We start from the raw sequence: 25,883 nt of genomic DNA on the forward strand, positions 1-25,883 counted from the left end.
GGGGGAAGGTTTAGCCTGAAGTTTAGCCGGGTGTGCTTCTCATCCGCATGGATCGAATTAACTTTCTCCAAAGATATAACATTGACATACTTCACACAGGAGTAGACCAATCACTTGTTGATGTCTTCTAGAAAAACCCAGGATGAAAGTTCTCTGAGCTTCAATTCGTATCAAGCGTTATCATCAACATGGTACACTATTGAATTACTACACTTCCCTTTTCCCTAATCGCGCTGCGGACAGCATCACTATCCCACTATGAAGCACCCTTATCATGTCTAACCTTCCATAACTTAAGCGGAGATGAGTCACGCCTAGGGTTCCGCTTATACCTAAACTCCTCCATCAGAGACCTTGCCCCCTCTTGATTGATAGACCAATGCCAAGGACGAACTTGATCCGGAATCTCCACATTCTCCAGATCAACAGTCATCACCTTACTATACCCATGTTCCCGATCGCCACACAGTATAAAGTTATCCAACTTCTGATCACAATGAAAAGCTTTATACTTCGAAAGCTTATCAAAGACATCTTCCAGATATGCCTTGATCAGCTTCTCAGGGACTTCTTCGTTGCTGCGAGCCAGATCCTCCAAAGTAACCCCCGGGATATCTGATAATACCCGGGCAGGTATGCCATCGTAGTACCCCTCGCCGTAGAAGTATGGGATAATTTCCCCCTGGAGGTCTTTTAGTTTGGTGTAGGCTGTTTTTTCGTTCTCGAATTCTTCTTCCCAGTCTTCTTTTTGTTGCTTTATGATAATAGATGTGGTTGTATCTGGGATCATATGTCGATAGTATGATGGGTCTGGTTCGAGGTGAAAGCGGTACACTGTTCGACGTGGATCTAGGTGCTCGACCATTGTTGCTTTGATTTCATGGCCGTCTAGCTGGATGACCTACCAGGGTTAGTATAATCTAAGTCCCTGCTACTATGTATAGAATATCTTACTTTGGATGGTCCCATGGCCGTAGAGGAATAAGTCATGACTGCCCAAACTTTCTGCAGAAATCAAGAGTGCGCAGGAGGCTAGAGAAGAAAGAAAGATTTCTTAAATAAAAGCGATAGATGATAATCTACATCATGTGGTCTATCACTGCAAGGGGGAAAGCTATATAGTCTAGGTTGCAATTGTCAACCTAATTTAGGCTGCATATGAAGTGCTAGGGACCCGGAAACTTTCGGTTTTAACTTCCACATCACACTGGGTATGCTGAGTATGCAGGTAAACACTCTTCATCCTCCAGCTCTACCAGGTTTTGAGGCACGTCCTCCGATCTCGTAGTCAGACATGAGAATAGATGCCGAAGCAACTTGAGTCCCTTAATATCACGCCGACCAATAACTACGCCGTACTTGTCCATGTCCAGGACTAAGAATTTAGTGGTATAAATCGTGTTACGTCCATGAAAACACCAGTTCACCTCACTTTGAAATTATGCCGTAAGGGTCGTTTGATTTGCTGCATCACCGAGGATGGGGCGCAAGACCTTCGGCGTAATGGGTTGCAATGAAACCTCTAATTCCTGCGCAATTCTGAGAGACAGATAATTGGTTTCAACCCGTGTGTCCAGGTACACACGCACCGCTTTTTCCGAATTTGAGGAGTGGCCCCAAAGATAGGCGGGTTCTGAGAAATCGTCTTCCGAGTCCTCCACGATGTCGCCCAAAGCAATTGAAGGTGTTTGCTGAGTGTCAGAATGCTCTTCACCAAGCTTGGTCTCGCGATGTTCCATGGGTATCTTAAGCTCCTCAGCCTGCTCTCCATCATATTACTCTGTATTGAGAGGCGTCGGGGATAGAAATTCTGAATCTGCAATTCCTTCAATCTTCTGTCCTTGAGAGTCTATCTCATCAGCCTTTCTAAGTTCGTCCAGTTCCATTTGCCTCGATCTGTCAGAATCAAGCTCAAATGAAGACGACGCTTCTGAGCTGCAAACAAAGTAAGCATTTTGCTGGAAATAGCCATCGTACCATAACCTTTCCTCTCGGTGAGGTCGTTCTATGCTAGGAATCGTCCGAATGTTATTCTTAACCAGTAGAGCTCCTGTTGGAATCAGAAACATAACTATCTGCTTCTTCCAGATTTAGGTTCCGCAAATGAGAGCTGACATCTCCCGAGGGCGAGGCTGGTGTAAGTGACCGTTGTTGGCTCGGTCGTACATAAGAGGGACGTAGAGGATCGGCGAGACCTTCTGGGGTAGCTGAGTTGAAGCCGTCGACGGACGAATTCGGGGTCAGGCATTCGGGGGACGATGGGCTGCAGGAGAAGGAAGGTAAACTCGACCGAAGGATGAGGCTGATCTCTGTTTATAGAAGATGGGGTCGCTTCCACGCTCCTGGTGGGAGTAGTACCGTGTTGATCCGTGGTATCAGCCATGACGCTGTTGTTGCACACCTGATGTCCACTATGCGGAAAGTAGTTGTCGAGAATATCAGTGTCCGGGGACTCGTGAACATTATAAGAAAAGGAGGCTGAGCATGCGGGGCATTGTACGGCGCCTATGAGCGTTTCATGTGGTGGAGAACACTGCGTGGGAAAGAGCCGTCTCTTCTAGCCTCGGCGCCAAATATTCCTAGCCAGAAGCACGCAACACTAGTCAATGTATCACGAAGGTTGCAGGGGTCGGTCGCTTCGATTGCCCTCCTTGGAATAAACTGGAAGTGCACTTAGGATAAGGATAGTTCTCCAACTTGATCCCATTGCTGCCAACGGATAACTCGGATACCTGGGTATGTAGGACCCTCATGCATTTAGTTGTGGTAAAATGACCGTTTCTGACCTCAACATGATTGTTACATCGTAGACTACCGGACGCTCAGTTTGTTGCATGTCTTATCTGCGAGAGCCAGGGCTGCCCATAAAAGGCTTCTCCTTATAGTATCGCTGCTTTCCTGGAGGGCTTCTTTAAACCTGTTGTTTGTCCGTTGTCCATTGTCATTTTCGCTGCAACCCGCCGTTGAACACGCTGCTGTTAATGCCGGTATAGAAACACTGGACTATAGCATGTCGTTCCTTAATCTCCCAGGTGTGCGCTGGTGACCCATCAATCCTTCAGGACACTCTCTCCCTTTGTACTTACTGTTTGCGAGTCTGAAAATGAGATAACAACCAGGACTGTCGATCTAGCCAGTCGGGGTTGGACGCTTAGACAATAGGGCAAAGCCGCGACGGCCCGGTGCAACCTTAAGAGCTACTAACCGTTCAAGCACTTTACTCGGTCCGGAAATACTACGAGTCAGCTGTCGTCCTCCTGACTAGTACGCATTAGTATCGACAGATACTGGACCTCTTCTGCCACAGCCTTGTTCCATATCCTAATCGTGTGCTTTCACAATCATAGCCCCGCGATGGTCGTGATCATTATCAGCAGCCAACCAATAGTGATAAGTTATACCTAGTAGTCATGCACGGCATGGCCAAGGTATACTCAGCAATGTGATAAGGGACCTGGAGGAAGAACTCAAGAGACTCCATTTTGAGAATATCGTCCCCAATATCCTCGCCCGGTGTTTTCAATAACAACAGCTGATGATTTGAATGACGGCAAGTCTGCTGTACTGTATAAGCCGGACGCTTCAGATTCAGACAGAAGAGTCATCAATACCCGTCGCCCAGTTCCTGAGAAACTTCAGCGGCTCAGATTCCCACTTGCTAAAGATGGGCAGATAGTGAATACTGCCATCATAGCATTTATGAATGGCCTTACAACTGACTTTGATTATACCAATATTGTGACTGGATGCTGCACAGGGTATTCTTTCTTTGCCAAAAAATAAAGCTGCTAAGAATGAGGCTCAAACGGACGGATATCTCGTCGACGGCAATGAGAATCCTTCTTAATCTCTCATCGAGGTTAAACCGGTCACTCGAGCAATACATGATGCAGATTGAAGTGGGAATTCAGATGTCGGTTTGGATTAGAAAGGAAGTTGAAGCTCTTCTAGACACGCCGTAAGTTCCTTCCTTCTACCAATACCTGTCTTTCTTCAACCGTATATTGACGGCATATAGATGCTCTGATATATCTCATGATCGGCACGAAATATTCATCACATTTGCAGAGCATAATAACATAGATCGCTGGAGGTCCGCATACACCATACTCACGTCAATATTGATAATTCATCAATTAATATGGACCGTGGGATATTACCATTTCCGGACCCACAACCTATTGCGATGCTGGTATCACGAAGGCGAGGCCAGATTCATCATCCAAATATCTGAACACTCTGGTGTGCCTTTGACTTCTTATGCTACCTGTCGGGTTCTATAGTAGTCAGTGTCGGTCCTGAGTTTGTACTGATTTCCTTACAACACCTCACACCTATATCTTGACACTTTATGATTCAACCTTCAATACTACTATATAATCCAGTGTTGAGTAGATTTATAAAGTTCTTATCCGTTCTTGAATACATTGTGCACCCTGCTGTCGTGTGTTCTAGCACTATCCAACATTCGTTAAGTAGCTTCTTTATTTGTCGGCCAGCTCAACTCTTTGTAGATTGATTAAACGAAATTTCTAAGATCTAATCACATTCCCACTCCCCGGATAAGTCTAGTAGGTAGACCAACGGAATCTAGTAGAGACTCGATGATACAGTAGCTTGCATATGCTTCAATCCTCTGAAAGCAACGGGTTATGTAAATTTCGGTATCAGTGAGTTGTTCAACTTGTCCTATATATAACTAGTGTATTCGACTACACTGCTTATGGTTTTTATGAAGTCGAAGAAGTTATTCCAAAGTAGTCTCGTAGTCACTTTTGACTTTAAGTTTCGGGTGGAATGGGAGGAGTGCTTTCTCGTTTGTACCCATGACCACTAATGAGTAGCGGCAGCGCCCCGTATCGAGCGCTCTACACGGTGATACTACTTAGCGGGACAAGACAACCAGAACCAATCATGCTAGGGATCATCAGGATCAGCTTTGTACCCTTGTCAGTTTTGTCAGATGTTAATCAGCATCCTGCCTGTTCCGTAGAGACCGTACTTTCGATATACTCTACAAAGTAAATAGTCTTACTGATTTCATGCCCAACTGACTAGGAGTACGGTCTCAAAAATGAGGTGCAGACTCCCCTTACCTAGATAGGCAGATTCAAAACAAGCGAAATCAACGCGTACCGGATCTATGCCTATTCACAAATATACTTTTCAGCTTTGGGCAAGTACTTGAACAGGTTCAAGTAACAAGAACGAGAATTTGAGTCAAAAGCCATGGCGGGGTGGAAGTCTAAACGGATAAAGGTTCAATAGCTGTCCCCGTGGCTGGAAATAGTCCGAGCATGATTTTGCTGAATGGGAGGGTTGGGATCCCCGGATCAGCGAGATTGATCACGGTGGAATAAAATGCAAGGGAAACCTGGCCAGCCAGTTGTAAGTGACTGCTGGCAGTGGTAGATTATAGGTTGAGTTTAGGTTGGCAAATAGGTGTCATGTGTTTATTCGGTTTTTTTTTCTTTTGGGGGAAGGGAGGGGAAAGGTAAGTAGGTTTCGGTTATTGAGTTCGGGTTGAGAGGTACGAGAGTTTGGGGGGGTTAGGTAGCTCTTGTATGCAGGGAGGTGAGAGATAGCTACGATTGCTACTCTGTAGGGTATAGTATAGAGGGAGAGAAGAAGAGGGGGGGAAAGAGGGGAACACGCATGCATGATTTGGATGCGGTGTACATGCCTACCTGCATTACAGACGGGATGTCATACAAACAACGAAACGGGCATCCCTGCTGCAAGAGACAAACCTGCAGGTAACAGCTGTGGTGGTGGTGGTTGAGCTGAGAGTGTAGAGCGGGATACCAATGTGTGGATCAACCGGAAGAGACGGGAAGGGGTCGACCAAATATCCATGGCCATCCAATTCCTGCTCCCATTCAGCCTTGTGGGTCCGGCATCACAGGTCCATTGTTGAGTCACGAAGCCTACTCTGAACAAGCCATATCGACGAAGGGAATGGAAGAGAGGGAGGGATGGATAACCACGGAAAGGGAGGAGCAGGTGACTGCTAGAAACCGAGGAGGGATGATCTCATTCTGCCGACCGTTCCGGGATGCGAGGATCTGCAGAAGTACAAAGCACGGCGGAAGATTTAGTCTTGCTGTAGCTCGAAGCTTCTCGAGAGAGGAGGAGAGAAAGAGGGAAGGTGGGATTGTGCATTGACTGATTATTGATCCCGCTGGAAGCCGGCGGGTTGCACGATGGGAGGTGGCGTGGTCGCCATTGGTCTGTGCCGAAGCTGGTGGAAGCTGCTTGATGCCCGCTGAGTAAAGTGCTGAGTCACGGTGAAATCATACATTCTTGTAATTGATTATTCAGTGTGAAGAACCTAGATGATTCTGATGATGGAATGGATGATAGAATGGAATGAATAATGTAGGAAGAATGATGGAAAACAGTAGAAATGAAGCCGGAAGGGAGTATGAGGATAGAGAAGGAAAGCAAAAGACCGAAGGAAATCCGGCCAAGATCCAGACCGGGCGATCCCCCGTGACGCCAAGCCATGACGATGGAAGTTGAGTGGCTTCACGCCTTCATATCTTCAATCAATCACCTTTCAGTCACGCAACCTGGAAAATCATGAGTTGACCAACAACATCTCGCCTCCCTTGCCTGGTCCGTTCCGGCTCTGTCCATCTGGCTCCATCCATCAGTCCATGGTCCACGCAGATCCTCACACTAGCCATGCCGGACCTGATCCCCGCCCCGGCTGTGATGCAGACCCAGCTGCGTTGTAGCGCTTGTTGTTGCTGCTGTGATGGCCATCGCGTTCCATCTCGGTTGGGCACCCCTCTTGTCCTAGGAACAGTATGATGCTGTCCCCAACCTTGGTATACCTCTGTTGATGTGGTCTTCCTGCACAACTGCGGCAATCCGGTCAGAACAATCACACAACCCCTACTACCTTCCCGGCGAAACGACTGGTCCGCCTCGGAATTGACTTACTTCATGCAGAGGAAATTATGACGCATCTGGGGGAAAGCGCAAAAAACCCGCCAAAGCTGGCTCTCCTTCCGTCGGCGTCGTTCAGCTTTCCCTGGACAGGCCACTGCACAGGGCCAGAAAAACTTTTTAGCTCAAGCTTCAAAAAAAAAAAAAAATAAAATAAAATAAAAAAAAAAAAAATAATACAACATCCTCTGACGTAAAAGATACGCCCCGTTAATTCGGTCCACCATGCACCCTTCCGTTCTATCCATTCAAGCCGGCCAGGCGACATATAAAGAACCTTGTCCTGGTCTCCCACTCCTGGGTATTCTCTTCCCCTCTTCATCATCCATTCATCAGAGCCGGACCAACCAGTCTGTCAGTGGAACTGAGCTTCTCTTTGCGCCTCGCCCAATAAACTACCAGTTGCCCTCTTAATTCACTTTATTACCATCTCTATACACTTTCAGTCCAGTCAACCGCAGCCATGTTCTCCAGTACCGTGGCCCGTCCACTACAGCTGGCCACCCGGTTCATGCAGTGGGCCAGTGCAGTCATCGTGATGGGTATCACTTCATACTTCATCCACAAGGGGCCTCGCGGCCAGCACACTATCTACTGGGAAGTCATTGTAAGCATGCTCCTATCCTTGATGTAAACAAGTCGAACCTTATGAGACTAACCATGGATTAGTCGACCATGTCTGTTGTCTTCTTCCTGCCCGCCTTCATCTCGCCGTTCATGCCCAATGCCCTAAGCAAGTTTGTTCTGATCATCGATGTCATCTTCTCGTACCTGTATGTGCCATCCATCCAACCATGCTATGTGCTGTTACTGACCATGACCATAGCTGGCTCACGGCTTTCATCTTTGCCGCGCAAGACTACAACTGGCACAACTGCGCCTTCAACTCTCCCCCCGGCCTGTCCTGCTCTAAGAAGAAGGCCAACGAAGCTTTCATCTTCCTGACCTTCATCTTCACCTTCTTCGCCATGTTCCTCGAAGTCGGTGCGCTCTGGGCCTACAAGCGCGAGAGCACCCCAGTCCGGGAGAAGAACACTGGTGGCGCTCACGGCGGTCCTGCTGACGCGCCTCTGGCCACAGCCTAGACTTCAGACTCTACCTGATAATACCATCTCGTCGTGTGACGGCGACTACATATGCCAACGTCCTCTCTTGCGCAGCATCCATCCGTCTGCATCTACATCCTGCACAGGAAAGAGAAGTCGTTCATCTCCCGCGAGATGAGGATTCGATACCCCTTTCTTGTCTCTCTTTTATACGACCATGATACCACAGTTGACCTTGGCTTTGATTGAACATCTACCATTAATACTGATGATGCTTATACTTCTGATATCCCTGCATACTAATGTCCCTTCGTTAATGTCCGTACGACTTGAACATGCTTGAACGACCTGAAGAACACGGGAATAGGTGGTGGGTGTGGGTGTGTGTGTGGATGTGCATAGATGGACCGGGGTTGTGACTAGGATCGTTACTGTTACGAATACTATCTTTACTAATTACCACAATAATCTTGTCTTGTCATTCTTTCCAGATCTGGTTCTATTCTATTCTAATGGCTCTTATCCCGCGCTATGCTGCGTCAGGGCCATCCATCCCATGTGTAATAAAAGTACGATAATAATATACGTCTGTGTCTAAAATGAAGAGATATCAAACGATGCAGTCTTACCTTAAAACAATGACATAAGATCAGTGAAACTACGAGGAGCAACTCGTACATACAGCGTATGGAGTAGATTGTTTATTTATGACGGACACACATTACTAACTCCAACCTGGTACTTCCAACACAGTAAGTGGTAGTACATCAAGTTCACCCTGAATCATTACTTCGTTTTCGACTGCATAGTAAATAGAACCAATAGAAACACACACACACACACACACACACACACACACACACACACACACACACACACACACACACACATACACATATATATATACACATATATATATACAAAAATCAGCAACTTGCTTCGCACTACCAGTACCAAACAGTACATATATACATAACTACTATATGGCTGAAATGATACTACTTACTCATTTCTCGCAGGATCTGGGTGAGTTAAGTCAGTAGTAGGTTGGGAGTGAGCTGAGCTGAGCTGAACTGACAGCAATAGAATAACTTATTTATATTGTAAATACTAGTCATTAATGATATCTGAAATAGCAGGCCCACGCAGAGGAAGAAATACCTACTGACTGCTATGTATATATATATATATAATATACATGATTAATACTATTGGGATGAGGTTTCGAGGGTCCTTGAAAAGTGATGTTGAAAAGTGCGGAGTATGTAGTACAATAGTAACTTTGGGTTTGTTGTTCTGTCTGTTAGTACTAACTAGTTATGCTTATATAAATCTACTAGGATGTACCGGCGCCTCATGCGATTATGCAAGTTTACGAAAAGAGTCCGTCATGTCTATTCATAGTCTATCCATTTATTGCTTCAAAAGTCTATCCAAGTCGTCGTCTTTCTTCTCTCGTTTCGAACAAGGTTCCATCTACGCGTACAACACCGCATACAACCGCATATTCAGCTGATCGTACATATGCATACACACATCAAGCGCGTCCCAACCCCTGTGGAAAATCCAAAATATTCAGAGGGTCCCACTTCTTCTTAATCCCCTTCAACCGGTCCAAAGCATCCCCATAATACATCTCTGCCCAGTCCTGCAAATATGGGTCGATATAATTCTGATATGCCTGCCAACCACCCTCAGGATCGGCCTGGCGCACCACATCCGCGACATCGGAAAGCCTGTCAACTGCAGTCTCCCGTGCTGACGCATTTGTAAACCCCGGGAAATCCCAAGCATATATTTGCGACATGAAGAGGTTGTTTCGATGATTGAAGGCCATGGGCCCGACAGTGTCATCCGGGGGAAGGGTGGTGACGGCATCTGGACCGTTCAGGTCGAAGGAGATAAAGGCATCAGGCCCGGCAGGCTGGATGGCGGAAAATATATTCGCGATGGAGGTGCTAGTGTAATTAGGGTGACCGTCGTCGAAGAGGGATTTGGCGTAATAGGGTTGTGGAACAGACGGGGAGTCGAGGTCACCCATGAGATTGGTGAGAGCGGAGACCCAGTTTGTGTAAAAGGAGCTGGTGGTTGTGAGGGGCTGAATGGACTGGCGTGCGAGTGAGGAAAGGAGGCGGTCGATAGTTCTGTTGTAGGCGGCGGAATCGCCGAGGTATTGGCCAGTGAAGGTGCAATAGGCCTTAGGAGCCTGATAGCCACCATCTATGATGAGTTCTCCACCCAGAGAGGTTGGAAAGCCGGCGGAGGAGGTCGCCGGTAGGGATCCGATCTCTTGTAGGGTTAGAAGGACCTGTACGCAGTCTGACTGAGTCGCGAAGCCAATGTTGTAGTTAACGATGGCCGTTGGAGCGGGTTCCATGCGGTAGGTGAACGAAGTCACAATTCCAAAATTGTTGGAGCCAGCACCGCGAAGTGCCCACCAGAGGTCATCATTCTCGTCGTCCGTAGGTGTGGTATTGGACTTTGCCGCCTTAGGGCCGATCGTTCGGATGCGGCCGGTCACGTCCACAAGCTCCAGTGAGACCACTTGCCATGAAATTAGCTTTGACCTTGGCGAAAGGACTCGAACAAATCATTCAACTTACCTCTGTCTACTAGCCATCCCCACTCGCGAGAGGTAAACCCCCAGCCACCCCCCAGACTGTGCCCAGCTACCCCCACCCCCGGACAGGTGCCATGAGGCAAGGCATATCCCGCGCGACCCATGGCCAGAGCCAGCGGGCCAAGCTTCTGACCCATTTGCACGGTTACCTCCTGTGTGCTCTCGTCGAGGGCAATGTCGGTCATCTGGCTGGAGTCAATGACGACCTGTCCTGAAAGACTGTACGCAGCATAGCCATGGCCACCGCCACGGGTCGTGAGAGTGACCCGACCCTGCTCGGCTGCCACGCAGCGAACCGTAGCAGCAACTTGTTCGGTTGAATTTGGAATGACAACGGCTTGAGGATGAGGGTGGTAGTTGCTGTTGTCTGCCACCGTGAGATTCGAGTACCCAGCATCTGTGGCGTACACAACGGAGGCGCCCGTGGCTCCTAGACAGGATTCAAGGGTTCTCGGCAGCGCGCCATTGTTGGCCGTTGCGGGGGAGGAGATGTTCCCAGGGTTCTGAGGTAGGGCTGCGAGTTGACTGGGCAGCGCCAACAAGACTGCTGCCGTGAATATGACTGGAGGAGCCATGACGTGAATTATAAAGGTGGGTGATACAGTGGTAAACAGGACCAAGGTGCATACCAAGGACTGGTGCAATGTCCTTGGCCGGTTTCTTTGGGGGAAAATCGAGGAAATGTAAGGGGTAGCGGTGTGCACTAAGTCAATTCGCGGTTCAGATCGGCGGGAAAAGAAATGGGAAAGATGCCATATTATCAAGGGGTACGCTCATTCCGGGGGATTTGATGTGTCTCAGAGGCGCCGACAGATATAGAAGTCATTCTCAGATCTCTCCCCAATACGCCTTCCGCGGCTGTAACTCCACATACATTCCTTCCTCCGCATGCATCTCCTTATCACCCACCAGAGTCACATCTCCCCCTCTACCCCTCCAAATTATCCTTTAATCGACGGATAAGAGTCTCGCCCGTCGGGCTTCATCTGAGACATACCTGCATCCCTGTCTATCCTGCATTGCCTTCGTTGTGGGTGCTTTGTTGGACGCAATGATCACCGTTCCAAAATCAGCCAATGTTCCTTTGCTAGCCCTCAGTCATCACATAAGCACAAGGTATTATTGATACAAGGCCGGAAGTCGGGCAGAAGGGTGACCGATAATGAGCGGCCGGCAGTCTCGGCTCGCATACAAAACACGGAGAAACTACTGAGTGGACAGTGCCTCCGTCCACCATCTATCTAACAGCTTGCCAATACGATGCAGAATTAGAAGTCTTGCAAGGCGAAGCAGGCGCGCTGACATATTGCAGGGGCGGGAGGCTGTATGGAGCGGTCAGGACACCCGTTAGGCCCGACATCTGAATCCTGCGCGGCTGTGTAGTGATATCACACTGGCCGGTGTTGAATCAGCCGCAACAGGCTCACACGCATACGTGAGTTGTCAGCCTAGTATTGACGGTCGCACCAGAAGGCGCCATAAGACCTGACTCAGCTTATGCAGGAATTTGGCCCAACAAAGTGCCAAAGATGTCGTGACTCAAGAGCCAGCATCGATTTCTGGACACATCGCGTAAAGCTCACAATAACACTGTTGGACATCGGGGCATCTGACATATTGAGTCAGCATTTTTCTTTCCATTTTGCACCAGATAGATTTCACAGCACATACGAAACAGGCTGCTCAAGGAAGATGATATGCCAGAGCATCTCAAAGACCGACCCCGCCGCAAAATTATCCATATCGGTCGCCAAAGCCCAGTCGCGTATTCGCACATAGTCATCTCGTGGCCGTTCCCGGATCCGGTCCCTTGTTAGTACAAATTGACCACAACAGACCCCACCGATCTCGGTAGGGACCTGGTCCCGCGGCACGGAGAACATGTCCATGTAGATAGAGGTGAAGTTGCGATACACCACGTTATGATTCGACTCCATGGCTGGATCAAAGGGGCGCACGGCCACGGGACATCCTGGGCGGTGCTCACAGCGGAGATTTGCATACCCAGCCTTGTTCACGGCGTCCAGGCTGAGTTTTTGAAGCAGTGAAGATGAAGCCATGTCGCCAACATCGTTATGCCACTGAGTGGCGGAGGCATGCATGAAAGCCGTAACATCGGCAAGGTAGTCGTAGTGTTCAATGATGTGCGTCAGGTATGCCATGCCCTCGCGGGCCTTGTTTGCCGGGATAGGACGGTATCCAGGCTCTTTGTCGGAGGTGTAGATGTAAGGTTTCCAACTACCCAACTGGTGAGCATGCCGTGACAATGATCCGACCGGGAGAAATTGAGCCTAGTTCACTTACTGGGGCTTGAGAGCGTAGGCCCAGGCGACATCCTCAGAGCTAGTTTTGGCCAGAACCAGTGCGTTCGGTTTGCGCCTGGCCGGATGTTTCTCGACTCGACCTGCATAGCGTTAGCTACCCCGGTGATTTCAATACCGAGCCTGGAGGTGGAATCGTACTCAAAACTAAAGTGAGATCATCCTTCAACAGTCTGATGTACAGTAGAGCCAGGAGCCCTAAGCAAAACATGGTGAAGCACCATGTATACAGGCGCCTGGAGCACATGAACAGACCCAGCGATTGGACCATTTTGTGCAGATCCCACTCACGGGGGAATAATTCGGGCTTCGAAGACGCTGGTGTCTTTGAAGTGATCTCACCCGAGGCCGTTGGGGAGGGAGTAAATGGGAGGGTTAATGACTAGGCTCAGCCTTGCATGATGGTTCTCGCATTAAAGTTTGGAGACCCTGCAGCATCGGGGTTTGCGAAGGTGGCTTTGCTGGTCAGCGAGGCCACACGCGCATTGCAGAGGAACCCCAGCTCTGTCAAGATAAGTCTCCGACAGACAGCGGGTGAATTAATTGGGATGAAAGGTTGGAAGAATAATGACGATCGATGATGATGATGATGATGATGATGATGTTGACGCTGATGTTGATGATCGTCGGAGGAAAGCTGGCGAGGTCCGATTCGGGTGAGAACCCAAGCCGCGTGTCACAACAGCCGAGGGAGGGGGAGGAGTGGGATTGGATTATGAGAAGCTGACTGACAGTCAGCCACTCGCCAACAAACAAACAAACAGAATTAATTAATTACTACTCACCCGCAGTCCAACCGATAGCTTCAGCAACGGATCAAGTAGAGCGACCGCCTGGCAACTTATTATTTTTTTTTTCTTCTTTTCTTCTCCGCTCCACGTATGGAAAGACAGCGAAATAGAATGTTGACCGACGAGAAGAAAGAAAGAATCTATAAGTCGACTAAGCAATAAAAGGGTTTCTTTCCGCTGGGTCCCGGGATCCAGCCTTGCGTATGGCGAGGGTCTAGACCCCCTGGGGGCCGCGAATCATTCCGACCAGAAAACTGGGGACGGGAACCACTCCCCAGTGCTGGGGCCAACTATTTACATGGTCGATGGGGACGAGCGCGGGAAATAAATGAATTCTCTCGGTTACACGTCGGTCTATATATATCTTATCTACAACTCTCGTGTCTATCGAGATTGGACTAGCGATATGCACAGCAAAGGGGAAGATATTCTCGGGTATAAAGCAGAAGATCACCGCTGAAAATCCGGGAGAAAATGAGTGATACTTGGAAAACAGAACTATCCCACTCGGCTGGCTCGGTCGCAGTCCAAAGGATATAGCATCGTATGAGGGACACAATCATTAGATACTGGCGCGACGGGGCGCCAGAGTCCGCTGGAGCTTCTTCTTCTCCTCGGTCTCTTCGGGAATCGGAAGGGATCCCTCGCGCTTCAGCTTCTCCAAGTAATTCTTGCCATACGCATATCCCAGCTGGTAGATCTCGTCAAACTTCGCAAAGTCCAGGGTCCCGTATGGATCAATGGGCGGGCGCATGTACAGACACCCAGGGGTGTTCTTGGCACGTTCGAGGTTCTCAATCGAGGACACATACGCCAGGCGCGCCTGGATTTCAGACAACGTAGGCGGGTTAGGGCACGAGCTAAACGGATTCCAGCGGTTCACCACGGCCCAAAACCCAGACAGGGAGTCGCCATACCCTTGCGGGGTGTTGTCGTCAATCGAACCCACGTCCACCGCAAAGATCACATCCGCACCCAGCCCTTTCATATGGTCGACCGTAAGATTGTCAATGTAGCCGCCATCAAGGAGCATACTACCTTCGTCGCAGATGGGCGGGATCAAGCCGGCTAGTGACATGGATGCTCGTACGTACCGCCACGTGTAGCCGGAAGAGTGATATTCGGCACGCGACCGGCTAATGTTGGTGGTGTTGCAGTAAAACTCGAGCCAGAAGTCCTCGATCTGACTATCCCCAAAGGTCTTGAAGATGCCACGGTTGAACTCATGCCCAGTGGTATAGGAGACAGTAGGGTATGTCAGGTCCAAAGCAAATCGCCAAATGCTTCCCATGCGGCCAGCAAACTTCTTGGCACGGCCATACATGGGCACAACGTCAGCATCCCGTGCATACAGGGCTCCGATGAAAGAACCAATCGAAGTGCCGCCAATGATATCAATGGGAATGCCCGCTTCTTCTAGAGCCTTGATTACACCGACTTGGGCAATACCTCTGGCACCTCCACCACCAAGCACAAGCCCCACTGACCGGCCGCAGAGCCGACGCGCCAAGCGATGGAAGTCACCCTTGAATGGTGTCTGTGCAGAGTATAGCGGCGATTGACGGATACGGCGAGAAGTGTATTTCTGGATCTCAGCTTGAATAACTTGGACTCTCTGCTTCAAGACGGTTCCGAAACGTTTAGTCTGGGGATGAGAGGGTTCTGCTGTCAGTCGGAAGGCCATCTGTACATGATGATGGCCTCCATTGATCCAAACACGATTCTTCAACCACTGGCGGGTCAGTCCCGGAGGGCAGTACCGTTCACCATGCAACAGGACTAATTCTTTCCGAGCGGTCGTTTTCATCCCAAGCAGAAACCTCTCGTATTCACCGATACTAGGCGTCGACTCCGCAAGGCCAACCAGCAAGATGCAGTCGGCCTGTGTAATACATGTTTGCGTCCACGGTGAATTCACAGTCGTATCCGCAATATAGAGGACCATGCCGTACTTCTCCTCCAGATCTGCCAGGTACTGTGATAACTTTAGTTTACCCATCTTACTGAAGGCATGTCTGCCTAGATGGTTCAGAATAGCCGCTTGATTAAGAGACGTAGCGCCGTTGACCACCCCAATCTGGTGAAGCGCCTGTAGCAGCCTGTTGCCAAATTCAACGACGGGTACTCCTGCCGTTACAGGAAGGATGCCAACAGTACGAAGATTGAGAGTCGACTTTGCCGTCTTCACTGTGCCAGAAGCACCAGGTTCACTTCCCTTCTCGGCCACCGGCGTCTCAACTAAGTCCCGCATCCGTTGTGCAATGAGTTTGGAGACCTGAATAGTGATTCCCGGATGTTCTTGGGCGAGACTGTTGAAGAGAGTCCGGGGAAACTTGGCGAGTTCAGTATCGCGGATGGCATGGAGAGTCGCCGGGCGAGTCGATTCGGTCATCACCTCCAGTTCACCCACACTTTCTCCCTGGCCGTATTCACCGACAACGGTCATCTTGCCATTGGGGCCTTCATGTACAGACCGCAGACGCCCATTCAAAGCAAGATAGATGGCATCGCTCTCGTCGCCCTGGTGATAGATCACCTGGCCAGCACTTACTTGCACCCATTCCAGGGCGAAGTCGATATGGAGAAGTAACCGTGGGAGCAGACTGGTCAGCCGCTTTGCCAACGTCAACAGGGCCAAAGGGTACCGCTCCGCTATCCTTTCCAAAGACGCCCGTGGAAGGAATCCTACGTATACATCTGTCTTCGCAACAACATCGGTATACGAGCGGTAAGATGCGACAGCGCCCACATAGCCTTGGATCCCACCGGGCTTAATCAGATAGAGTGACTTCCGTGACTGCTTCTTCCGCCTAGGATCATTTGCAGCGGCTGCCGATCCCGAGACACGAGAGGAACTCGTGTTGGTGCGTCTGAGCGTAGGGAACAGTTCCTCATGTGCCGGTCTGGAGGATCCCACGAGGTCTTCTTCCTTGTCGTCCACGGGAATACCAACATCCAAGAAACCATCAACAACGTAGTACAAGCCCGGATGGCGCTCGCCTTGCTCAACAAGAACCGAACCCTGAGGGAAGTAGACGATTTCAATGTCGTTTCGGAGCTCTTCCCTCAAGTTGACAATGGGCGAGGTGCCACCGGCACTGGTAACGGACATGGACATCATGGATTCGCTCTCACCATCCGCTGAGCCTTCGTAGGGATCAATAAACCCAAACGCGTTGTTGCTAAAGACGGCTTTCTGGCGGCGAGAATCATACGAGAGGAGCTTCGGAGACACGTCGCCTGACGGGTGACTACTCTTACGCAAGAAGTCATTGGTGCTTCCGGTCAAGCCGATGCCTTTCATAATGCACTCCAAGATCGATTCACGGAAGAGCGCATCTTCGTCCAAAGACTCTTTCCGGTGAAAAGGAGATGCGCGTCCCGGGATCATTGGAGACGGGGACCGTAAGGGGGAGTGTTCTTTCTCCGTAAGAGGACTCAGTAACCGGGGGGCAAGGTGCTCGTATCTCGGACCGAAGCGGGAAAGCTGAATGGTAGATAGAAGATCTCCAGGACTCACACCAGAGTTTTCGCGATCACTCAGTGCACTATCCTGAGCAACCATGGAGACTGGCCGTTTAGACGCGGCCACCTTTGCCTGAAGAGCGGCTTCCTTCCTTCGAAAGCTACTCGACCGGGGTCTTCGCCCTCCATACGGGTTATGCAACGCGATCCCTTTGGTAACTTCTTCTTGACCAAGGCGATCTCGCTCTTTGATGAACTTATCCTTGAGACGGTCTAGAGCAGATCCACGCAGCTCATTTGGCAAATCGTAGGTTGTGAATTTTGTCATCTGCTTCTCTATTCCCAGCACCTCGTTATTTAGACCCAGATAGGAGTGCGCTGTAGCGAAGGTGACTCTCTGTAGGCGCGTAAGGATAACCTGGACGATATGGGCAGTCGCTTTCGGGTATACTCGGGTCAAGCGTCGGAATGCGCTTGCGGGGATGATCGCGATTGTCGTATCTACCATCGCTCGTGCAACGATATCTGGATGCACTGACTTCCTACGCGTTTTGCCCGAGTACTTTCTGCTTCCAGAGCGAGCAGAGTGGGCAGGTGGAACTTGGCTTTCGCCCAGATTTAATGGTGGCACAGCCGGTAGGTCTTCGGCCGTGCTGTTCCTGTGAGAGGCCGGGTCAAGACGATCTCCTTGATAAACATGGGGAGAGTCGTCCATTTCCCGAGGGCTCGCCGGAAATGAGTCGGGGCCAATGGCAAGACCAGGACCTATACTAGAAGCGCTGGAAGCTGAGCTATCCGCATATCGTAATTGGACATCCTCGGTAAACAGCGACAAGATGGAAAACAGCGAGGACATCGAAGCTCCATTCTTCACTTCGGTAAGCAGCTGATACCCCTGCCTTCCGTCCGGTCGGTGGTCGTCTTCGTCGGAAGATTCACCTGCCATGCGGTTCAACTCTTCGTCTGTGCCCGACTTCCTGTCCCGCATGGACTTGACGAAGATTTGAACCAAGCCGTCAACAACCAAACAGAAACCTTTCTCTTCCTCCAGCAGGAGCGTTTCGCCGGCGATCAACTTCCTTGTCTGCATGGTGCGGGTCAATTCGTGGAACACAGGCCGCTCGAGGTAGCCGAAGACTTTGATGGCGCTCAAAAACTCATCCAGATAGTTTGCCAAGCCCGGTTTCGTGTCGCTGTCCGGTACATCGGGGAAGAGATCGAGCTGGGGTTCCTTGCGCTGGGGTTCTGGAGGCAGACGACTGTACATGTTCAGGAAACGATAGCGGATAAACCAACTGATGGTCGAGACCACGGCCAGCGCGATCAAGAGTCTATCGATAGAAACCGACATTGTCAGCATATGTTGACACTATAGAATCCAACTGCGAGTGCCAATGGCAATATAATACAGCAGGGGGTTCAGGGTGCGTCACTCACAAGGTGGTGAAGTTCATGGTGAAGGTCAGGCTCATAGAAAAGAGCGTAAACAGCCATGTGGGCAACGTGATGGTCGTAAAGGTAACAATCCAGTATAAGACACTTGGAATGACCTGGAAAACGAAGGAAAAGATCCAGCCGATCCACCCCACCATGGTTGAAGGTGCTGGAGGGGTTATTGGCGGGGGAGGGAGATGCGAAGAGAAGCCGGACACGACGGAGAAGCTGGCGGTTAAGGCGGGGATCGAGGTTGCGAGGGATCGTGCGGCGGTCGACGAGGATGCAGGCAACACATGGAGAGGGTCCAGGCTTGAAGATGATTCAAGCGAGGGTGGTGCAGCGATAATTCCGTCACCGGTGGCCATGATTCCCTGAGCTTCCATGAGAGCTCGATGGAGACCAGACGCTAAGACACGCCTACTAGTTGGATTCCAAGAAATCAAGGCAGCACCGCACCCCAACTTGGAACACTCTCTCGTCCTCGTTCTTCTCTTTGTTTTGCACTCGTTTCAGTCACATCCACGCCCACACTCAGGCGTCACGGCTGGATGCAACGAGATGGTGGGCAGGCAGTAGGCAGGCTCGTAGCCAGCATCATCCACGCAGGGGAGAACGTGCACCCAGGGATGCTTGTGGCTGGTTGTCGAGGACGCAGCAGCTCGAAAAGGCGGGCTTCTTTGGGTGCGGAGACCCGGGCAGAAAACAACCCGGGCGGTAACTACTGGATAACTAGAGTGACGTACTTGCTTTCGGGCCCGCTCTTCCTGCAGGGTTTGGAAAGTTTAGATATAGATAATATTATTATCATTTATTTTATTTTTCTTAGGGTGCATGGCATTATTAAGTAAACCTCATTCATAATGATCGGCAAGCCTATACATAGTGGCAATGTTCCAACTTCTATTATTTGTTTAATGGGGAATTATTGAACGTTCCTACAGATGTCAAATGCAGTCTTCTGCAGAGACTCAATCCTAAGTAAGACCGAAAGAAAGACTGAAGTATGAATGTTTGATTCTTTATATAGTCTTAGGTCTTAAATATCGCCATTATGGTAGAGCTTCATCTGAAGAAATATAAGTAATTCCCTGGTAGCACGGTGCTGGATAGTACTACCACTACTTAGAAATATATAATTGAAGCGAGAGCATACTAAGTAGCAGTACAAGTATATAACTTGGTAACTGTATAGCTGTTTACAATGAAAGCAGCAGTAATTGCAGTCTCACCATTGTCCCCTCGACCGTCTTGAATATTTCCTGTCATTGATAGTCTCTTCTAGTTGTTTTCCTTTTCATTCCTTTTAGTCTCTATATCTCAATGCTGTATCGAGGGTGTCTTTGCGCTAGAGTTATTGCTATCGTCCAAGAGACCCGCTTCTTTATCTATATATAGTAGCTTCTTCAACATGACGGGGTTCAGTCAGTACCTCACAATTTATAGTATGCGGTGTGGCCTTTATATTGTAACAAACTAGCCAGTTAGTCAAAGGTTCAAATGGATAAACCTTCTTGGGGAACGGATATATGAAATGAACAGAAACAATTACATGAATTTAGTAGTGTAGATAGTAGATAAGTGGCTGCTCACCGCCCCCAGGAACGAGTCCACTTAAGTTATGCACCCGCTTTCTGCCCCGTGCTGGCCGCCCAACTGCCAACCGAAAGAAGCCCCCGTGTGGATGAGTTGTTGTAGTCGCCGCCGCCGGATTTCATGCTCCCCTTCTTTCCTGCCTATCGCTTGCTTCTCCTTGTCCTCACCCTTTGCCGACTTCTCTTTTTCTGTCTTTCGTTCATCAATTTTGCTGTGGCCTTGGCTCACAGGCCCGCCACGGTCATGTTTCAGGTAGGTGGCCGCCCGCTAGTAGTTGTTCTCAAATCTCCCTCTCAACCTGTCCATTACTATTTACCCGTTTCGCATTCCCCGTGCCATCTTGTGCTCGTGCCAGTGCTGTGGCTGATCCCGCCCTTTTCCCAATATAGCGCCTGCGCGACGCAATCGATTCGCGGATTGCAGAAGAACAAGCTCGTCAACGGTCCGCCCAAACTTCACTTTCGCGCTCCAACTCCGCTCGTCATCCCACGGGTCGCAATTTATCTCCGACAAGGCGAGCCTCTCGTCCTCGGCGAAACACCGGTACCCCTGTCCGTGGCCCTGATCCCAACGAGTTCGAACCGGAGTTCGCCATCGGAGATGATGAAGGTTCCAGCAGATCAGCCACTCCGCGTCTGGAGTCCGCGGGTGGCTCCGAAGCTGCCCCGGAGGAAAACGCCGGGGAGGGGAAGACGTCTTCTGAGGAGTCCGCAACCAAGAAGCCCGACGCTCAGCCTGTAACTGAGACGAACCAGTCACCGTCTGAGCTGCCACCTGAGATTCGGGTGAAATTGCGAAGGTTGGGCAAACTTGAATCCCGTTATCAAGGTAATGAGCGCTCTGCAACGACCGTCCGGCCATATTGTTAACGTATTGCTCTACTCCAGATCTCCTTAAAGCGTACCGCATGGCCCATTCGCGCGTCCTGTCGATCGAACCATTCGAAGCTGCCCTGCGAGAGAACACTCCCCTGACGTCAATTAGCGAACCAAAAGCTTTGACCGAGTACTTGAATCAGATCTCGTTGAAAGGTGACCTGGTGACCGAGGAATTGAAACGTGTAACAGCAGAGCGGGATGACTACAAGAAGAAATTGGAAGAGTCCCAGAAATCCACCAAGGCCGCTTGGGATGAAGTTACAAAACTCAAGGAGGAGAGCAAATCCCAAGCCAAGAAAGAGGAAGGACCAGCCACCGAGAGCTCCGCTACCGACGAATCTACACCCGATAGCGCTGGGAAGTCCGGGAAGTCGTCCACTGGCGCCAAGGATACTGCGGAGACGTCTACGAAGGAGTCTGGGGCACAGGGTGATAGTGAGGAGTTCTTCTCATATGACAGCGAAATCCCGCGACTGGAGTCAGAATTGAAGGAGAAACAGGAGGAGATTGAGACTCTGAAGTCCCAGACAGAATCGCTCAAGCGCGATCTGTCCGTTGCCCGCGAGTCAACGGAAGGCATGGTCCATAACCTGGAGTCCGCTACCCGGGAGCTTGTTGAGTTGCGCGATACTAAGGACAAACAGGATGCGGAGTTGGAGAAGCTCAAGACCTCTAACCAAGTAGAAGTTGAGGAGCTTAAAGCCAAGCTTGAGAAATCAGAAGAGGCTGTGGCGAAGACAAGCTCCGAAATGGAAAACTTGAAATCCGAGCTCAAGCAAAAGGCCGATGAGATCGAGCAACTCCAGGCTCAGACTGCTCATGCCAAGAGCGCTGACCAGCAAGCAGAGATTGAGTCAAAATTGGAACACTTGAATCGCGAGAAGGAGGCCAATGACCGGCGTCTTGGAGTCCTACAAGGTCTGGTTGACAGCCTGCGGTCCCAGCTCAAGGAGACGGAAGAAACATTCACCAGTCTCAAGAATGAAATGGGACAGAAGACCGAAGATATGGGCAAATTACAGAACGTTGTCAATTTCCTGGATGCTAACCTCAAAGATAACGAGAAATGGAAACAGACCAAAGACCAAATTGCGAATGGAAAGGAAGCAGCATTTGATGAACTTCGCGAGAGTCTGGCTCCTTCACCACCAACCGCAGCAGTGAAAGAGGACTCCGCCGGACCTACCGCACCAGTAGCGAACCCCGCAGGCGGTGCTGGGGGAGGCAAGAAGAAGAACAAAAAGAAGAAGAAGGGAGGCAAGGCGAACGAGGAGGCCAACAAAGTAGTTGAAGCGGCTCCTGCCGAGGAGAAACAAGAATCGGCAGAGCAAGATGATCAAGCAGCCTTGAAGCTTACCGAGCTGGAGCAGAACATTGAATCGCTCAAAACGCAGCTGGCTGAGAAGGATGCTACCATTGACCGTCTCTGCTCCAGGATCAAGGGAGAGGAGGATCTGAAAGAGGAAATCGAAACTCTACGCGATGACTTACTCAATATCGGTCAAGACCATGTTGAAGCCAAGGATAAGGTGAAGGAGCTAACCGCCGAGAAGAACGCGCTGGAGGAAACGATAACCAAGCTGGAGAAGGAACTGACAGATTTGCGGACGAGTAGTGAGTCTAGTAAGGTTGATACCGAGAAGGCACACAACAACCTGAAGGACGAATATGAGAGCCTCAAGATCAAGTCTACTACACTGGAGACTGAGCTTTCTGCTGCCCAGCAGCTGGCTGCCACGCGGTTCAAGGATATGACAGAACTGCGGGAGACCCTGCAGAAACTGCAGCCGGAAGTGAAGAAGCTACGGGCTGAGTCCGCGGAGCTGAAGTCGACAAAGGATTCCTTGAACAGCAAGACAGCCGACTTGCGAAACCTGGAGGGGCAGCATGATGAGTTGCGCGCAGAGCTGAAGTCGCTGAAGTCTACCATATCAGAAAGAGACGCAGAAGTGAAGTCTCTTAACCAGAAGATCAGGCAAGAGACGGACAGTCGTCTGAAGAGCGAGGAGAAATTGACGGTCGCCCAATCGGATTTGCGATACTCAGAGAGCAAAAAGCAGGAAGCCGTGGAGGCAAAGGAGAAGCTGGCATCGGACCTGTCCAAGGCTCAAGATGAGCTCAAGGCAGCTCGGACCCGGCTCCGTGAAGCCGAGAGCCAAGCTGCTCAGTTGAACAAGGACCTTGGCGGCCTGCGAGAGGAGATCCAGCTGAAGACTGCACAGCATGCCAGCGCACAAAGCTTGATGAATAGCATGCGCGACCAGGCTGGGGAGTTGGGCATGCAGATGAAGGAAGCCCGGGAGCGTTGTGAAAGCTTGGAAGAAGAATTAGCGGATGCTCATCGCCTGCTGAGCGAACGGACTCGGGAGGGCGAGACCATGCGACGCCTTCTCAATGATATTGACGGCCGTGCAGAGGCTAAAGTACGGGATTTCAAGGAGCGCATGGAGGCTGCCATCGAAGAACGCGACAGGGCTGAGGATGAAGCAAGTGCTCAGAGTCGCCGCCGGGCGCGTGAGTTGGAAGACTTGAAGAGCAAGCTGCGCGAAGCGGAGCGAGCCTTGCGTACTGTGGAGGAGGATAAGGAGGAGCTGGAGCATACCCAGAAGGACTGGAAACGCAGACGGGATCAACTCGAGGCCGAGTCGGAGAAGACCACCCAAGAGCTCAGTGACCTACGACAGGCTATGGCACGGTTGCGGGATGCCTTGGACGAAAGTGAGAAACAAGTCCGTGATCTGGAGAAGGAGAAGGCCGAGTTGCGCCGGTCCGTGGAGGAGACCAACGCGCGCCTAGAAAAGGCCCGCAAGTCCAACAAGATGCTACCGGACGAGAGTCGCTTCGGTCCCAATCCGCAGTCATCCAGATCATCCATCGATTCCGGATCACGCAAAGCGCTGGCCTCTCCAGTCTCCAAAGACCGCAGTCCGTCAACCCGGAGAAGCGAGACGCCCACCGGGCCTAATACATCATCCATCGACTACATCTACCTGAAGAATGTTCTCCTACAATTCCTGGAGCAGAAGGACAAGAACTACCAGAAGCAGCTGGTGCCTGTCCTGGGGATGCTGTTACATTTCGACCGGTGAGTATCCATGTTTCATTATTTCCTTCCCTCCTGGAGACTTGTATATGCTGACTTGAACAGGACCGATGAGCAAAAGTGGATGGCGGCCATCACCTCACGCTAGACTTCTAGGCCTTTGCCGGAAACCATGGTTCTTGGAGGCAAGGATATAGTTGTAATTATACCTGGTACATAGCATTCTTGATTCACATCTTATTATACCTTATACCTTGTCGATACTCATCTTGTCTCTCCAAAATAGTCCTAGTTGACATTGTTATTCTCGTGGTTCTGCGACCTTCCAGAGGACTCGATGTCAACGGAAGGGCGCAGGGCAGTCAAAGTCCCTTTCAAGTAGGCGACATTTGCGGTCCCGACCGCACGGTGGGGAACGACAGGCGGGTCCTCCGGGGTCTTCATATATATTCCTCCCCGGCTTCTTGCTTTCGTCTTTTTCAATATTTTACTTCTCTCTGTAGCTACCACATACCGACACAATGTCTGATCAGCCTACTATTCGCCTTGCGACTCCTGAGGGCAAGTGTTTTGACCTGCATTGGCCCATTGGCAATGCCTCCGATCCTAACTAACCATGTCTTGGCCACCATTGCAGATGTCCCCATCATCCACCAATTCATCTGCGAGCTGGCAGATTATGAAAAAGCCCTACACGAAGTAGAGGCGACTCACGAGTCTCTCCTTGAAACCTTGTCCTTCCCCGACAGTCCGCCCAAGCGTGGCTCCGTGTACACTGCGCTTATTACCCCTCCTACGACGGCGGAGAACCCCACACCCAAGCCTGTCGGCATGGCGCTCTTCTTCTACAACTATTCTACGTGGCGCGCAGCTCCGGGAATCTATCTTGAGGATCTCTATGTCCAGCCGAGTGCTCGGGGCAATGGTTACGGCTTCAAGTTGCTCAAGTACCTTGCCGCCAAGGTATTGGAGATCAAGGGTAGACGTCTTGAGTGGAGTGTTTTGAAGTGGAATGAGCCCAGTATCAAGTTCTATGAGCAGGTTGGGGCTAAAGCCATGGATGAGTGGACCAAGATGATGATGGAGGGTCCGGCTTTGAACAAGTTGGCGGAGGGATTGTGAATGATTCGAGCCTCATGGGCATATGAGTGAGGAAATGGGGAGATTGTCTATGCATGTCCATCCCGATCGCAATAAACTGTACAGATTACGATTCTAGAATAATGTTGTGGCTGTGGCTTTCAAGCATCACATGAAATGATTGACCTCTTGGACTACTTTATATGGAGCCACTGGCAGATCAGCAACAGGGATAAAGTCTCACCGCCCGGAATACTCAGCAGCAGAAGGCGGTGAAGGAAAAAACAACATATCCAATCTGGATAAGGACTCTCCGGTGCATAAGCTAGCATCATCACCCCTCAAAGGAACTGGATGAACGACCAAGGCACACTGGAGCAGAGAGAATTGCTGATGAATGAAAGCATGGTGACGATGGGGGCGACGATCGGCACCAGCCACGATGAGGGCTAACCCTAAGCGCCAGATCGGATCGGTGGTGACGTCGTCATCGCGGCGTAGATCCCCTGGGAAAAAACGGTAGCTCCTCCTAATCACTAGATTACTATTAATTACTGCGAGTAGATCCCGCTCCCCTGGGATACTCTCGATGCTTTGTCGACAGTGCTCCCTCTTCGTACTCATGATTCCCTGATTGCACTCGACAACCTCTTTC

At 50.3% G+C, this 25,883-nt stretch overlaps 7 protein-coding genes across 7 annotated transcripts; 2 read left to right on the top strand and 5 right to left on the bottom strand.

Moving 5' to 3' along the window:
- Window positions 1–193: 193 nt before the first annotated feature.
- Window positions 194–990, bottom strand: BO88DRAFT_432514 (uncharacterized protein; the record flags this gene model as incomplete). Its single annotated transcript, XM_025709367.1, has 2 exons — window positions 194–901; window positions 955–990. The coding sequence occupies 2 exons, from the start codon at window positions 988–990 to the stop codon at window positions 257–259; spliced, it is 681 nt and encodes a 226-aa protein (XP_025566478.1). The 3' UTR covers window positions 194–256.
- A 449-nt stretch (window positions 991–1,439) lies between these two features.
- On the bottom strand, window positions 1,440–1,739 carry BO88DRAFT_450075 (uncharacterized protein; the record flags this gene model as incomplete). Its single annotated transcript, XM_025710544.1, has 1 exon — window positions 1,440–1,739. One exon carries the CDS (start codon window positions 1,737–1,739, stop codon window positions 1,440–1,442), a length of 300 nt encoding a protein of 99 aa, XP_025566479.1.
- A 5,678-nt stretch (window positions 1,740–7,417) lies between these two features.
- On the top strand, window positions 7,418–8,039 carry BO88DRAFT_332309 (uncharacterized protein; the record flags this gene model as incomplete). The annotated part of the gene is made up of 3 exons (XM_025702718.1): window positions 7,418–7,561; window positions 7,624–7,727; window positions 7,781–8,039. The coding sequence occupies 3 exons, from the start codon at window positions 7,418–7,420 to the stop codon at window positions 8,037–8,039; spliced, it is 507 nt and encodes a 168-aa protein (XP_025566480.1).
- Window positions 8,040–9,392: 1,353 nt separating this feature from the next.
- BO88DRAFT_358532 (FAD-binding oxidoreductase) lies at window positions 9,393–11,201 on the bottom strand. The gene is made up of 2 exons (XM_025703789.1): window positions 10,604–11,201; window positions 9,393–10,544 (listed from the first exon to the last, which is right to left on the bottom strand). Exons 1-2 carry the CDS (start codon window positions 11,193–11,195, stop codon window positions 9,538–9,540), a joined length of 1,599 nt encoding a protein of 532 aa, XP_025566481.1. The 5' UTR covers window positions 11,196–11,201; the 3' UTR covers window positions 9,393–9,537.
- An 811-nt stretch (window positions 11,202–12,012) lies between these two features.
- On the bottom strand, window positions 12,013–13,330 carry BO88DRAFT_167465 (DUF3431 domain-containing protein). The gene is made up of 4 exons (XM_025701636.1): window positions 13,083–13,330; window positions 12,925–13,024; window positions 12,292–12,858; window positions 12,013–12,229 (listed from the first exon to the last, which is right to left on the bottom strand). Exons 1-4 carry the CDS (start codon window positions 13,210–13,212, stop codon window positions 12,160–12,162), a joined length of 867 nt encoding a protein of 288 aa, XP_025566482.1. The 5' UTR covers window positions 13,213–13,330; the 3' UTR covers window positions 12,013–12,159.
- A 754-nt stretch (window positions 13,331–14,084) lies between these two features.
- nte1 (lysophospholipase) lies at window positions 14,085–19,270 on the bottom strand. The gene is made up of 2 exons (XM_025704583.1): window positions 18,635–19,270; window positions 14,085–18,528 (listed from the first exon to the last, which is right to left on the bottom strand). Exons 1-2 carry the CDS (start codon window positions 19,015–19,017, stop codon window positions 14,295–14,297), a joined length of 4,617 nt encoding a protein of 1,538 aa, XP_025566483.1. The 5' UTR covers window positions 19,018–19,270; the 3' UTR covers window positions 14,085–14,294.
- A 5,245-nt stretch (window positions 19,271–24,515) lies between these two features.
- On the top strand, window positions 24,516–25,621 carry BO88DRAFT_401801 (GNAT family N-acetyltransferase). Its single transcript, XM_025705931.1, has 2 exons — window positions 24,516–24,709; window positions 24,786–25,621. The coding sequence occupies exons 1-2, from the start codon at window positions 24,670–24,672 to the stop codon at window positions 25,268–25,270; spliced, it is 525 nt and encodes a 174-aa protein (XP_025566484.1). The 5' UTR covers window positions 24,516–24,669; the 3' UTR covers window positions 25,271–25,621.
- The last annotated feature ends 262 nt before the right edge of the window (window positions 25,622–25,883 follow it).

Source organism: Aspergillus vadensis (genome assembly GCF_003184925.1).
Source record: "Aspergillus vadensis CBS 113365 unplaced genomic scaffold BO88scaffold_3, whole genome shotgun sequence".
NCBI lineage: Eukaryota > Fungi > Ascomycota > Eurotiomycetes > Eurotiales > Aspergillaceae > Aspergillus > Aspergillus vadensis.